The sequence below is a fragment of the Bemisia tabaci genome, chromosome 2 (genome assembly GCF_918797505.1).
Source record: "Bemisia tabaci chromosome 2, PGI_BMITA_v3".
NCBI classification, from domain to species: Eukaryota; Metazoa; Arthropoda; class Insecta; order Hemiptera; family Aleyrodidae; genus Bemisia; species Bemisia tabaci.
This window is the reverse complement of record NC_092794.1, coordinates 23173776-23188162: the sequence shown is the minus strand read 5'-3', so window position 1 is coordinate 23188162 and position 14387 is coordinate 23173776. Positions and strand designations below refer to the sequence as shown.

Here is a 14387-nt window from a genome sequence, read left to right as displayed (position 1 = left end):
GATTGTGTCGATATCGATTGGCTCTGGCTGGATGTAAATATAGCCTCAGAAGCAAACTGAGAAATCTGAGGAAACAGGTTTTTGGTGATAGATCTTTTAATCTTTGAGATTCTTCTTGAGCAATCTAATGGCAATGAACAGTGAAATTGTTGAGAATTTTCTCATTTTCAGTTTCCCGACAAAATCCTACAATTTTTGTGTGAGGTTATGATCGATTGTTTTGAACCGAACGATACATCGAGCCCTTATCGAGTACGATCCATTGATTTACGTGACAAGTTCTCCGGAAAATCCGTACTTACTCAGATGAAATTCGGCAAAGTGCGAATGCTCATGCGGCGTTGTTCCTGAGCAAGGGAGATCGGGGCATCGGATTCGGGTTCGGGCGGCCTTTTATTTATTTTCCGTACAGCGAAGGGGGGCAGGGGGCGGGGCACAAAAGAAGCCTTTGAGTCGGAAAATGCTAATATCCTGAGCCGCCCGGATCGGGGTCTTCTGTGCGAATTAATTAAACATATTTCGCAGAGAGGACGAAGCCTCGCGTGTGTCAATGGATCGTCGCCCCCCCCCCCCACCCCCCCCCCCACCCCCTCCGCCGGGCCTTCGCCTATCTCCGCCCCTTTCGATTCCTAAACAGTCGCTCGGAGATAATAATTGACAAGTTTTAATTTTATCGGGAGCAATCAAAGCGGATATAACGCTTGGCTCCGAATTTATCGCGGGCTCGTTGCTTCGATTAGCGACCCTTCGAGTATTCCGTCATGCGTCTCGCCCTCGCCAGGGGTGCCGCCCCTCCTCGCGCCGTTTTGACTAGTTTTGAGGGAATGCCATTCGGCAACATTGAACAACCGTCTGTTTAACCCTTGTCTGACAGTAGTTAAAGACCCTGTTCTTCCAGATCCTCAATTGCAATGAGGGTTTTAGAAAGACACGTATGCCACGTGCGATATAGCTTAAGATTCCTGACCTTTTTTACGTGAGGACGAATTAGAAATCAAAAAAGAAGGTGGGAAGTAGGAGGAGGAAGAGGAGAATGGGATGATGCTAACAATAATGATGATGATGATGACGACGATGCCAATGACCAGTACGATAACGACGAGGATGGCGGTGACCACGACAATAATGATGAAGATGATGAGTGCGAGGATGACGATGACGATGACGATGACGATGACGATGACGATGACGATGATGACGACAATCATGATGGCAGTGATGAATGAGATAATGACGAGGATGACGATTTAATTCAGATGACGATGACGATGACTAAGAAGAAAATGACGATTACGGGGAAGAAGATGATGATGGAAAGGAGGGAGAAGGAGGAGAAGAAGACAAAGATGAAGAAGTTAAAAGTAAGAACAAGGAAAAAGAGAGGAACAAGGAGGCGAGAGAGACGAAACTGAAGAAGAGAAAGAAGTGTGAGATGAATGTAAGAATGAGAAAAAAGTGAAAGTCTTTTTCCTCGGCTTCCTCATCATTCTCCTCTTCTCCTTCTAGTTCCTCATTCTCTCCTTGGTTTTAAAATTTTTCTTCTTCTTGTTCCTCATTTTCTTCTTAGTTTTAAAATTTTTCTTCTCTTGGTCCACATTCTCATCTTAGTTTCAAGCTTCTTCCTCCTCTTCTTTTTCCTCAAAGTCTATGTAACGTACAGCAGACCCATTTTGGAGGCTGTTGGTTGATCTGCGGCTTTTCGTTTTCGTGACACACTGCGCCTATCCTCGGAACGAGAGACCTCTCGTGTTCTCACACTCGTATTTTCAGTTGGCCCTCCATTCCTCCCTCATTAATGGACCGTCGGCGCCTCCTCTTCTCCAACTCGAGTTGTTCATCATTATTATTTTTTTTTTCATCCTATTTTTCGGGGAAAAAATAATTATTCTTCCTAATGAAACACATTGTTCCCGAACTCGCCTCCCCGTCGCACTTTTTTTTCTCGGAACTCGCTCCAAGTAGTCCGCCGGATCTTTGTGTAGCCGGAGCCGGCGACGACGCGACGTTTTTGTCCTTTTAACTAATTGCGATCCTGACATGACGATTTGACGCGCTTAATCCGGCCTCGAAGGGAACAGCCGTATTCCGATGATGAGCCTGGATTACGATCTCCTCCTACTCCTACGTCACTCACAAAAAGACGTATCTACCCTCCAGTGGAGCCCTGTCACCCGTGTAATCGCGGAAATTGAGTTACGACTCTTTTGTTGGCTGCTAAGTGACAATCAACGGGAGGGAAGGGTGTTCCAGCGATACGCCCCGCCCTTTATTCAATTCTATGTTTTTTTACGTTCGAAATTCCTCTGTTGTCTTTTACTACGCGTATCTTTCAAGAAAAAAAACCGTCCGCTCGTTTTTCAGACGAGGGATGTTTTTGAAATTCGTAATCGTCTACTGGATGAAGGGCCCGAGTGGTGGGAAAGCCAAAATTGAGATGAATATTGTATCGCAGGATGGAGGAGTGTTGTACGAAAATTGGCACGAACGGAGCTAAATTATGTCGAACATAATCGGATTGACCGCGGTTTTGTTTAGACGACTTTATCTAGAAACAACCTAACTGCATCATACGTTTCCTAATTTCGTTGCCTAATATATAGAGCCAGTGACGTCAGGGGCGTGTGCGTCTCTAACGCTTTTGTCACATGCCCACAGCTCATGAGAGCCGCATACAGTTGGCGCTTAGTTCCGTTTGGTAGAATGTGAAATCCCGCTTTTCCATTGCTCCAAAGGGAATCACGGCCTCTTTTACATTGTTTCTGCAGATTTCTAGAGCACAGCTCATCTTTCCCACTTGTCTATAGTTCCGTTTTGCAGAAATACGTCCAGTTGGTCTATTTCAAGGAAGAGAAATGTGATTGGAATTTTTAAAGTCCGTTATCAAGGTACGATATTTGGTAACTGCATCGCGGATAAGTGAATCCGCGAGTTCGAAAACACACCAACTCGGGTTTTTTTCGATTTTCACTTTTTTACGGTTTAGTAACACTTATGGATAAAAGCATCTGCACGCAAAAGGAAATTTCGAAATTGCAATCGGAAGTGCTCGAAACAGCGACGGGAAAAGTGAAAAATCGAAGTATTTTATTGGAAATACCAATTTTTGGCCATTTCAAGGGAAACGGGTGACCATCCGATTTTGCGGTTTTCTGTTTTCGGTTCAGTATACCTTGTACCAACAAGTTATATAAATATTCATGCGTTATTCAGGTCGAAAAGTATACATTTTTCAGGGCAGACCATGAAAAATCAGTATCTGAAAGTCGGTGAGAACGAAAACACACCAACTCGGAAATATTAACGCTTAATTCTCTGTCATCAAACATGGTGTATTGATTTCAACTTGGTGCTTTACAAAGTCTCTGAGTACTTGTCCTTTTGGCACCAAAAAGGTTTTTCTTAAACTAACTTCTTCGCCCGCTGCGCAGTTTTAGGTGTTTCCTGAACAATTTTTTTTCCCGAGTTGGTGTGCTTTCAAACTCACTGATTCAATTTCGGTGCAGACAGCACTAGCTCCCCGGGGCTCGAATAATGGTATCATCGTGAAATGACTCGCTTATAATAATAAATAGCTTCTCACCGGACGGGAAGAGGTAATTTTAACGTCAATAAGTCAGTTCGCCTTCAACCTATATTGCAGGCAATATGGGCTCTCTAGTGGTCGAATAGTGGTATCAGCGTGAAAATACTCCCTTACTCGGTTTACACATACACACGAAAAACAGCTTTTTCCCAGGCGAGAAGACGTATTTATAACGCCAAGTCAGTTCGCCTTCAACTTTAAGTGTAGGCAGTATGGGCTCCCAAGTGGTCGAATATAGTGGTATCATCGTGAGATGACTCGGTAATAATACTAAATAGCTTTTTACCAGACGAGAAGACGTATTTATAACGCCAAGTCAGTTCGCCTTCAACTTTAAGTGTAGGCAATATGGGCACCCAAGTGATCGAATAGTGGTATCATCGTGAGATGACTCGGTAAATCGGTAATAATAATAAATAGCTTTTTACCGGACGGGAAGACGTAATTATAACGCCAAGTCCGTTCGCCTTCAACTTTAAGTGTAGGCAATATGGGCTCCCAAGTGGTCGAATAGTGGTATCATCATGAAATGACTCGGTGATAATAATAAATAGCTTTTTACTGGACGGGAAGAGGTAATTTTAACGCCAAGTCAGTTCGCCTTCAACTTGTCCTTCGGCGCCAAAAAGGTTTTTCTTAAACTAACTTCTTCACCCGCTGCGCAGTTTCAGGTGTTTCCTGAACAATTTTTTTTCTGAGTTGGTCTGTTTTAAAACTCACTGATTCAAGTATGCTAAACGAAACATTTAAGTCTTAGCACATTTTTGAGACATTAAACGGAGAGAGTTGTTTCCGGTAATCCTGGCGCTACAATCCCCAGTCTTAATTTACCCCAGTCTTAATAATTCCCAGTCTACAATTTTTTTTTCCGAGTTGGTGTGTTTCCGAACTCACCGATTCAAGTATGCTAAACGAAACATTTAAGTCTTAGCACATTTTTGAGACATTAAACGGAGAGAGTTGTTTCCGGTAATCCTGGCGCTACAATTCCCAATCTTAATTGGACTACATTTTGCAATTCGGAACTATAAATTCTAGCCCGGTTTAAAAACAACGTGTGTGCCATTCGTCTCCCTATGCACAAGAGTGTTTTTCCAGAAGAGCCGGACTTTATAGTTTCAAATTGCAAAATGCAGTCCAATTTACCCCAGTCTTAATAATTCCCAGTCTACAATTTTTTTTTTCTGAGTTGGTGTGTTTTCGAACTCACCGATTCAAGTATGCTAAACGAAACATTTAAGTCTTGACACATTTTTGAGACATTAAACGGAGAGAGTTGTTTCCGGTAATCCTGGCGCTACAATTCCGAGTCTTAACGGCGCCCGTATTTTACTACATCAGGAAGTTATGAGGGAGGATACGGTCGCAATTCATGTAATGGAGTCGCCGCGCATCTTGCCTCGCAGGAAACTCGAACGTCGTAAAACGTCTGGGAGCTGAGCGGACCGCTTAAAAAGCAGCTCCGTGCGGAAAGGGGCGGGTCGCGGGAGGGGAAGAAAAAGCAAATTATACCGTCGTGAATTCAAACGCTGTGAAACGTGATTACATCACTTATTAAACATCGATCCGGTGCGTATCCGCCAGGCTTCAACGACTTAACTTGGACGGTAAAAATCATTGTTAGCGCGCATTCCAGTGTCAACGGGAGGTGAAAGAAAGTAGCGGGGTTGGGAATATCGCTTGCTCTCCTATTGAAGTATGAAAGCACAAATTCCTTCGCCTCTTCTTCCCTCACCCCTTCTCCCCCCGCCCATCCGGTAAGCGGGAGTAAATAAGTAATTAAGTGGGGATGATACTTACCACTACGCCTGAGAGCGGTTGTCCCTCTGGCGAGCTACTTCCAATGTTCGAAATTCACCTTTGAGTTTTATGAGCCATGTGGCAGATCAAGCCCGATTTTTAGGCGCCATTGAAGATTTTTTAGGGGCCAAATTGACTTTTTGCCTATATATTACGGCGCATTTAGTGAAAAGTTAGATGCAGGATGTTTTCGTAACAGAACTAGTAAGTAGCTGTAACTTGAGGAACACAAAAGCACAAAGGATAAAATCGTGAAGAATAGGAAAAGCTTTCACTTGTAGTGCTGAAAATTTCGATTAATCACCTGCTATGAAAATTCAGGTGTTTAGGGAGCAATTCTTAGGGGCCACGTTGGCGCAGAGCCTTCATTTTTTAGACGCCATGGTCGATTTTTTAGGCGCATTTGGCGCGTTGGTGCCTGTGAGTTTCGAACACTGTCCAGTGTCAACGGGAGGTGAAAGAAAGTAGCGGGGTTAGGAATATCGCTTGCTTTCTCATTGAAGTATGAAAGCACAAATTCCTTCGCCTCCTCTTCCCTCGCCCCTCCTCCCCCGCCCATCCGGTAAGCGGGAGTAAATAAGTAATTAAGTGGGGATGATACTTACCACTACGCCTGAGAGCGGTTGTTCCTCTGGTGAGCTACCCCCTCCCTCCTATCCCCGATTTCTCGAACTGTCAAGTCGGTGCTTCGCCATGACCTCATACTTAATGTATGATCACAAAAGCGAACTGTCGATCTTGCGGTGTTCTATTAATCTTTATTATGGGTCGGGAGCTTTGAGGTGGCTGTGGTTTTTTCATGTTTCCCTCCCTCAAAATTATCTCTGTTTTTTTCCTGCACGCACCTATTTTCCGGCACGGTCGATTTCTATGAGGGAAAGAGCTAGGCATGCTTTGAGATATCGACGGTGTAAGTCGGCAATCGCATAACATGTTTGCGGTGTCTCAAAATCTCCGCCTCTATGTTATTGTTTTAAATGAGAACAAATTGACATCATTCCTTGAAGTTTTTGCAGAATTTTCTTCGCACAGAGATGAAAAATCACGGCAGTTTTAAAGAATTGCCGTTGAGTAGTTTCTTCAAACCGAGTTATTTGATCGCCGACTTACACCGTCGATATATCGATTGATCTGCCATTTAAACCTATGGAAAAGGATCGATAGACAGGGTGTTCGCAAACAACACCTTAATAATCGATTCTTTATCATAGCTTCAAGTGGAGGAATATCGATAATAGATTATTCACGCCACGTCACTGGAGACGAGGTCACTTATTTCCTGGGTCTGGGACGGACGGTAATGTGTAGTGCATTCTGAGCCGCTGGATCCAAAATTGACTTCAGATTTTATTTTATTTCTCATCAGAATTCCAGGAGAATTATTTTTTCTAGCGCACTTTTTACGCTCCTTGAAGAGTATCAAAAGTTATTCGATCAAGAAGATTTATCTCTTTGAACTGGAAGATTGTGAAAATATTCCGAGTCGTCTTTGGATTCAGCTGTTCAAAATATATTGACTAATATCACCTATCTCCAAATCGTCACCTTCCGGCCAAAGTATCACAAGAGCCAAGCTATATTTCAAAATTTCCATCGGAATTTTCTTAGTTTTTACAGAGAAATAGTCGTTTGAATCTGTTTGAAAATTTCACTGAATGTTATCGATAGCACAGAGAAAATTTTGTGAAATTTTCGGACAGCTTCGTTGAACAATTTCTCTGTAAAAATAAAATGGCGGCGGAAATTTTGAAACGTCACATGGTGCTTGTGATACTTCGGTCGGTAGGTGACGACATTCTTATTGATCCAGGAAATTCTTGACCTTTTTCTCTTGCGAAAATTTGGCAACATGCGATTGTTCATACGTTGTTCTTGCCGAGCAGGACAGTATCGGTGGCGACGTATCAGGGATGGATCTTGATTCGGGGTTCCACACAGAGCCGAGATTATTCGTCTCGGGGGGGCACCCCGGGGGAGGGGGAGGGGGTTTCGCCCCCCCCTCCCTCCCCCCCACGGCTGCGGCTGGATGTCGTGAATAATGAGGAATCGACAGCCCGGCACAATTGTCGCCCGGGCCCGCGTTCCGCTTTTAGATAACGCCAGACAATATCATAATCCCGCACCCCCGCAGCTCCCTCCCCCTCCCACTCATCCTTCCCCAGGGGAGGGGGCGATATTTGGCTAAATCTCCGCCGTTGCAACTTCCGTCCCAAAATGGGGAAAGTCGCCGAGCCGCGCAGAACCGCCAAGTCACCGCAGTGTTAACCATGATACGGTATTTTTGAATCGGTTTGTCAAATCGGGAAGGTCCCAAAAGAAATCAAAGATTCCAAAAAAATATGACGTAACTTTCGGTAACTGAAAAGTTATTCTTCAGGTGTGTAGAAAATGTTCGATCACGCTAGCCTTGGCTCTAGCTGTTGACTATACCCGCCGTTTTTGTTTTAATCTGTCATGACCGTCACGCCGCGTAGGATATTTTGTGTGTGAAAAGAAGAGGGAGAAAATGGCTGATAAAAAAAGGTACCCATATTAAATTTTTAAGCTTGAAACTATACTTTACAAGGAAAACAAACCCTAGATTCAAAATAATCAAGTTGAATATTTAGTTTTTGGACGTCGAATTGGACAGTTTTCGCAGACTCGTCCATGCGCATTTCACGCCGGCCATGCAGCGACCGCACTGTGTTTGACGCAATGCGTGAAGTATTCTCCCAGTCTTGTAGGCGCTAATATGTTTTCCGCGCCGACCAGCGAGGCCAGCGACCGCACTGGTGTTAGGTGCAATGCGTGAAGTATTCCCGTACTCTTGTAGGCGCTATTATGAATTTCGCACCGACCGCACTGTCCGTTCTATCGAGAATGTTATGCTTTTCATTTCAGTAAGAACAATCTTCTTTCCTCAGACCCGCCGTTTTTAACATGATTTCAGATTTCGTGGGAAAAGCGCGATTTTAATCAACATTAAACTTCCCCAGCTGCAGAGAACCACCGTGGTATCTCATAAACCGGAGGTCACAAATTAAGAAATGTATAAAGTTTTTGATAGAAAATTATGAGTTCATTATAAAAGGTCAATGGCATTTTTCCGTAGGATTGTTTTTGAGTTATAAGCAAAAAACCGTTCGTTGGCGGCGTATTCTGCCCCCTAGCTCGCCTTTTTTTCAGTCAGTTGATTCCGGTAAATTTTTATTATGTTGCGCTGGTGGCTTATTGCAAAATTTTTCCGTAGAGAAACCCGTATATTGATATTTCCCGGAAAATGCAAGAATAACTGGACTACATATTTTTAACATCGCTGAGGAGTGAGAGAATTTCAAGGTGGAGATAGTGAATATTCATACTTTGAGGAATTTTCTTCACCCGTGTTGCTCCCTCTACAACTGGACTTTATTTTGCAATTAGGAGCTATAATTTCTGGCTCATCTGTAAAAAAAAACTTACGTGCATAGGGAGTTCAATGGTACATACGTTGTTTCTAAATTGAACCAGAAATTGTAGTTCCGAATTGCAAAATGTGGTCCAACTATGCCAAGTGTCATCATTTTGATGAAGTGTTGATTTTTTTCTGTTACAGATAAACCAGAGCCAAAATTGGTGATTGGTGCCTCTATAAACCCTAACACGATTCGGGAAGGATCTGACGTCTATTTCGACTGTACCGTGCAAGCTGATCCGCCAGCTCATCGAGTTCAATGGAAGCACAACGTAAGTGAAACTTACTCATCGCTTATCACCGAGAATTTCTTGTAGGAGGTTATTCTTATTTCTTTTATTTATTTATTTTTTTTGTTCAATGTGTAATTGTCCATGAGAAAAAGGGCCTCAATGCCGAAAATCTGAAAACTCGCAGATCGCTGCCATTACTTAGATGAGTGATTAACAAACTTAATAACCCAATAAAAATGACAGGAAATTTCAAATCAAATCTTAGGAATCGCAGCTAGGCAATAATGCTGAAAAAACGTAGCTTTGCGAGGGTTCTTCGTAAAATAAGCTTCCCTTTTGTATGCCTTCTGAACGAAAAATTCGAATAAAATCGGCCAGAATGAAACGGTAAGTGAAAAAAAGAGAGAGAAAGAGAGAGAGAGAAAAAAATGATATGATTAATATCGATGACCAAAGTGCGAAACCACGTATCTCTATCGCCATGTTTAAAAATATCTGCTCCTAGTGAATTTTTTCAAAGAGGAACACGTCAACTTTATAGCTTGAAATTTGCACAGAATAGAGGAAAAGTCAAGGAAGTTTTCGATAAATTACGTTGACCAGTTCTCCGAGGAAAAAATGAAGTGTGACTGGAAGTCTACAAACGTCGCGAACGGAAATGCGTATAGTCTCGCAGTTTAATCATCGATATCTTTCTAAAATGTTGACGTATAATCAGGTTCTTGCATCAAAATTACCTGAATGAAAACGCGCTAAGAGGGTGAAATCATCTTGAAATTAAAACTATTGCAAAGAAATAATACCAACATTTGGCTAATCACCTCAAAGCTTCACATAAAACGTGTAACCAAGGCATACAACTTTAAGCCCCTTCCTCTAGTCAAAATAGCAGCTTTAAACTTTTAAAAGTTTGGAAACGCGTTTTTTTAATGATTTACATACTTTAGAGACACCTGTGCTCAAAGCAATTTTGGGATCTTACAATAGTCCTCTTATTATTTATTTTTCAGGGTCGGAATTTGCCCCACAACAGTGGGAAGAATGTGATAATCAGTAACCAAAGCCTTGTCATGCAAGGAGTGAGCCGAACTAACGCAGGCAACTACACGTGCCTTGGATACAACACCGAGGGCGAAGGAGAGAGCCCTCCTTTCTACCTTAACGTCTTGTGTAAGTTTTTATATGACGTCATCTCGGCTAACCACGAACTTCCCGGCGTTTACTGTAGCGTCTAACTGCATCCATCCGTTATAAGTTCTCAAACCATATGATTCATTACAGAACAGTTGTACCAGTCCATGCATCAGATTTCAAGAATTTCATCTGCTTCTTTTTTCCTAATATGTTTTTTGTTCGTATCGTTCTTTATGTTCTTCTGATACCGGTTCTGCCTCCAATCCTCTTTTTTGTTACTCTTTCTCTTTTCATTTTCTCTTCTTGTTCTTCCTCTCCTCCTCCTCTTTGTCCTCTCGCTTTTATTCCTTACTCCCTTTCTTCATTCTCGCTTCTTCATCCATTTTCTTCTCCTCTTCTTCATTTTATTTTTCTCAGTTGTCTTTCGGTTTCTGATAGGTCCCCATTTGACATTATTATGTATGTTGCAATTGTTGCATCTATTAAACGTAGGTATGTTTAATTATTATCCAGGTAGGTATGACCCAACTGCTCGGTTCTGGTACTCCTGGTACTGTGCAACACCTCTGTTGCGAAATAGTTGCTTGAAGCACCGTGGCACGCGCGGCGCGGCGGGCGAGAGCGACCAGCGCATTGGCGCCTACAAACCTAACAGGGATACTTCACGCATTGCGCAATGCGTGAAGTATCCCAGTTAGGTTTGCAGGCGCCAGTGCGTATGTCGCGCTGATTGCACGTCGCTCATCTGCGTTTGGCTGTAATATTTAAACTCGCGGAGTCAGCGTTTTTCAACTCGTGATTTTGAAATGTTTGCACACTCTGCATGAATTATTTTCTTTTAAAGCGATGGAAAAAAAATATGTATTCAAGAAAAAAATAGTGTGTGTTTTGTAAATATAAAGGTGGTTTCATGTCAAATTTAATGACTTCCAGCACTTTAACTTAGCACCAATTGCCACCCGGACCTCGTCGATTTTCCTACAAGACGAAAATAGGCCGCACACTAATGTTGCATCTATTAACGTACGTTTAATTATTGTCCAGGTAGGTCTGACCCAACTGCTCGATTCTATTCAGTAAAGCTGGAGCTCTTGTAGGTGTAGGAGATTTGCGATCCATTTTGTAAAATTTCGCGAGAAACACAGTGGTTTCACTTATTTTTTTCTAAAATGAATTCCTAAGCTCAAAAGAAAAGCTCTAAAGAGCATACTTACATTGTTCCTGGCGAAATTATTCATGAAAATCAGTAGTTAAATCGCAAATTCCTGACATATGCGAGAGCTTCATTGTAGCAAGGCACCGATCTGAACGACCCGCGTGAGTGAGACCGGGGTGAAAGTAATAGAATTTGATTTGATGTGATTATGAGATGTGGTGGTGTGATTGCAGACGCGCCGACGTGCGGGAAGAACCAGTCGCGGCTCCTGGGCGTGGCGAAGCAGGAGCGGGTGAACATCTCGTGCGAGGTGGACGCCAACCCGCGGGACGTGGTGTTCCGGTGGATGTTCAACAACTCGGCCCAGAGCGAGGACGTCGCGCCCGGCCTCGTCATCAAGTCCGGCACGGCCAGCGTCATCTCCTACACCCCGCTCACCGAGCTCGACTACGGCACCCTCCTCTGCTGGGCCTCCAACAAGATCGGCCACCAGCGCACCCCCTGCGTCTTCCATATCATCGCTGCAGGTTCGTCCCCACCATAGAGAAAAAGAAGGAGGTGTTTGCATTGCGGGCATCTTGGAATTTTTTTGATGACGTAGGTCGGTACGGCGACTTTTATCGTCGATTTTCTTGGAAATGGTGTAGTTTATGGGAAAAATGCATTCTACATGAAGTTTATGAAATTATATCATGAGTTGATTTAAGCAAAAACAAGCAGAAAAATCCAACATGAATATGTTGGAAAAGCGTGCCGAATAACTAAAATGTTGGACACATACCTACTATTTTCACGTCTTTGTTATTTGCATCAATTGGTACTTTTTGCTAAATTTGGAAGGAAATATTGATTCATGAACGTTGAATGTAAATTGATTTTAAAGATTCCGTCCAATTATCTTGATTTTAAGCTGATACGCGGCATTTCGCACGACCGTGATTTGGGCGAACTGCCGTGCATCGAAATCGCGTTGAGTTAATCTCTTTGGATTTCGAACTGTAACTTCTCTCCTATTCGGCCGATTTTTACAAATGAGGTCTCTTTTTATTTGTACTTTAACGGGAAGCAAGGAAAAACTCGCTAAATAGACGGAAAACAATTTTTGTGAAAATTTGGTGGATCCTGGCGTCACGGTGAATGGTTAATCGGGCGTGGAAGATAATAGGTTCGACGAGGCGACCCTCTCCTCGCCGTCTTTTATTGCCTTGCTCGAAACCTGACACCCAAAGCTATATCGGGAGATAACTGCAGTGGTTTGAGTGGATTTCTGCAGGGACCACGGTTAGTACATGGTATAAAGAGTCACGAGGCTCATCACAGATTGCACTTGCAGTGCAAGACGCTCATTGGCTAAACAGTTTTGGCGGGAAAGAAGGTTCTAGAGTTGAGTCCTCCGAGCGTAAGAAAGCTTCTATGAGGTTTTTGTCAAATGAAATAATACGGTTTTGACAGGAAAATGTTCTCAAGGGTTCCCAATTAGTAGTTCATTCGGTTTTTTGGTAAGAGACCATCAGGGCTTGACAGTATAATGGTTCAAAGACAAGAAAACGGGTCCGAGGAAAAAAATATTTGGACGGCCCGTTGAATAGCATTGGTTGATCGGTGTGCTGTACTATGGTACATCCGAGTGATTTCAAAAAGCGAGCCCTACTGGCACGCTTAAAAATCGGACGTTATGGTCGGTTTTTCATACTTCGAATTCCGGATTTCGCTGACCAGGTTGTACCGACCTACGTCACAAGGTACACAATCCTCGAGATGCAAACACCTCCTTTTTTTCTCTATGCGTCCCCACTCCCGTGACCTATAGCATAAATATGAGAGTGGAAGGATCCCACCTTTTATTCGATATATCACATTTTTCTATTTCACTCGAGGGGTTGCCAGATTGCGCAATATATGTGAATATTTTACATTGGTTTGAACTGGGTAGTGCCAAAAAAGCAACTTATCTGCCAACAATAGAGTTTGGGAGGGACGAGAGGCTGCCTTCCTGGGAAAACCCATGATTTAGCCGGAAATTTTATTAAAACAATGAAATGAACAATTATTAAATTAATTAATTAATTAAACAACGATGATTTGGTTTCGTTTGAAGCATCAAAATACTAGGGAAAGCTGGAGTACCTTTATAGGGAGAGTATGGACATGCAACTCGATTTATGTAGCTTTTAGGGCACAAAAAGGAAACCACGTGAAAAACGAAGATCTGAGACCATTGATTTGGTGATTGATGGCATCTTTCCAAAGCACGAAGTTCACTCGCAAATTAAAACGAGTGATGATGACAAAAAGAGAGCGGTAGTCGGAAAACTTACTAATTCCTAATATCTGTATTCAATAACGTTTAGCATGATTTTTGAGCTTCATTAGAGGAAAAATTGATGCAGAGATATACTCAAATTTACCACCGAGGTTTCCTTAAGAATCAATAAAGATAATACTGCTCGTTCAAAAAAGCAAAAATGCTGATATAAAAATAAAGGCCACTTACATCAAGCAGAAACCCGCTTTCATTCGGCTATTTCATTCTTGATTCAAAATAAAATCTTCTTGACGGTATACTTAAACATGTCTCTGCCTAAATCTAGTCAGATTTTTTCTAATGAAATCCAAAGATTACGCTAAACGTCATTAAATACGAATATTAGGACTTGGTGAATTTTTGGACCACCGCTAATTTTTTGTGCCGTAGTTCTTGATTTTCTTTGCAAGGAAAGCTTCGTACTCTTAAAGGACGCCTGTCATTCTTAAAACGTTGGAGCGCCTTCAATTTCGTATGATACTGTGCAACACTTCCGTTGCGAAATAGTTGCCTGACTGATGCCTGAAGCGCCGTGGCACGCGCGGCGGGCGAGGGCGCCTACAAACCTAACAGGATACTTCACGCATTGCGCAATGCGTGAAGTATCCAAGTTAGGTTTGCAGGCGCCAGTGCGTATGTCGCGCTGATTGCATGCCGCTCATCTGCGTTTGGCTGTAATATTTAAACTCGCTGAATCAGCGTTTTTCAACTCATGATTTTGAAATGTTTGCACACTCTGC

General features: G+C 42.7%; 1 protein-coding gene across 3 annotated transcripts in view; it reads left to right on the top strand.

Annotated features, from left to right (window-relative positions):
• The window catches only part of LOC109043697 (nephrin), a 407037-nt gene that overhangs the window by 387980 nt on the left and 4670 nt on the right, over window positions 1-14387 (top strand). For all 3 annotated transcript variants that reach the window (XM_072296973.1, XM_072296974.1, XM_072296975.1), the window contains exons 8-10: window positions 8961-9091; window positions 10063-10222; window positions 11576-11869. In XM_072296973.1, the coding sequence (XP_072153074.1) occupies window positions 8961-9091; window positions 10063-10222; window positions 11576-11869 (585 nt within the window). The remainder of the gene's footprint in view (window positions 1-8960; window positions 9092-10062; window positions 10223-11575; window positions 11870-14387) is intronic.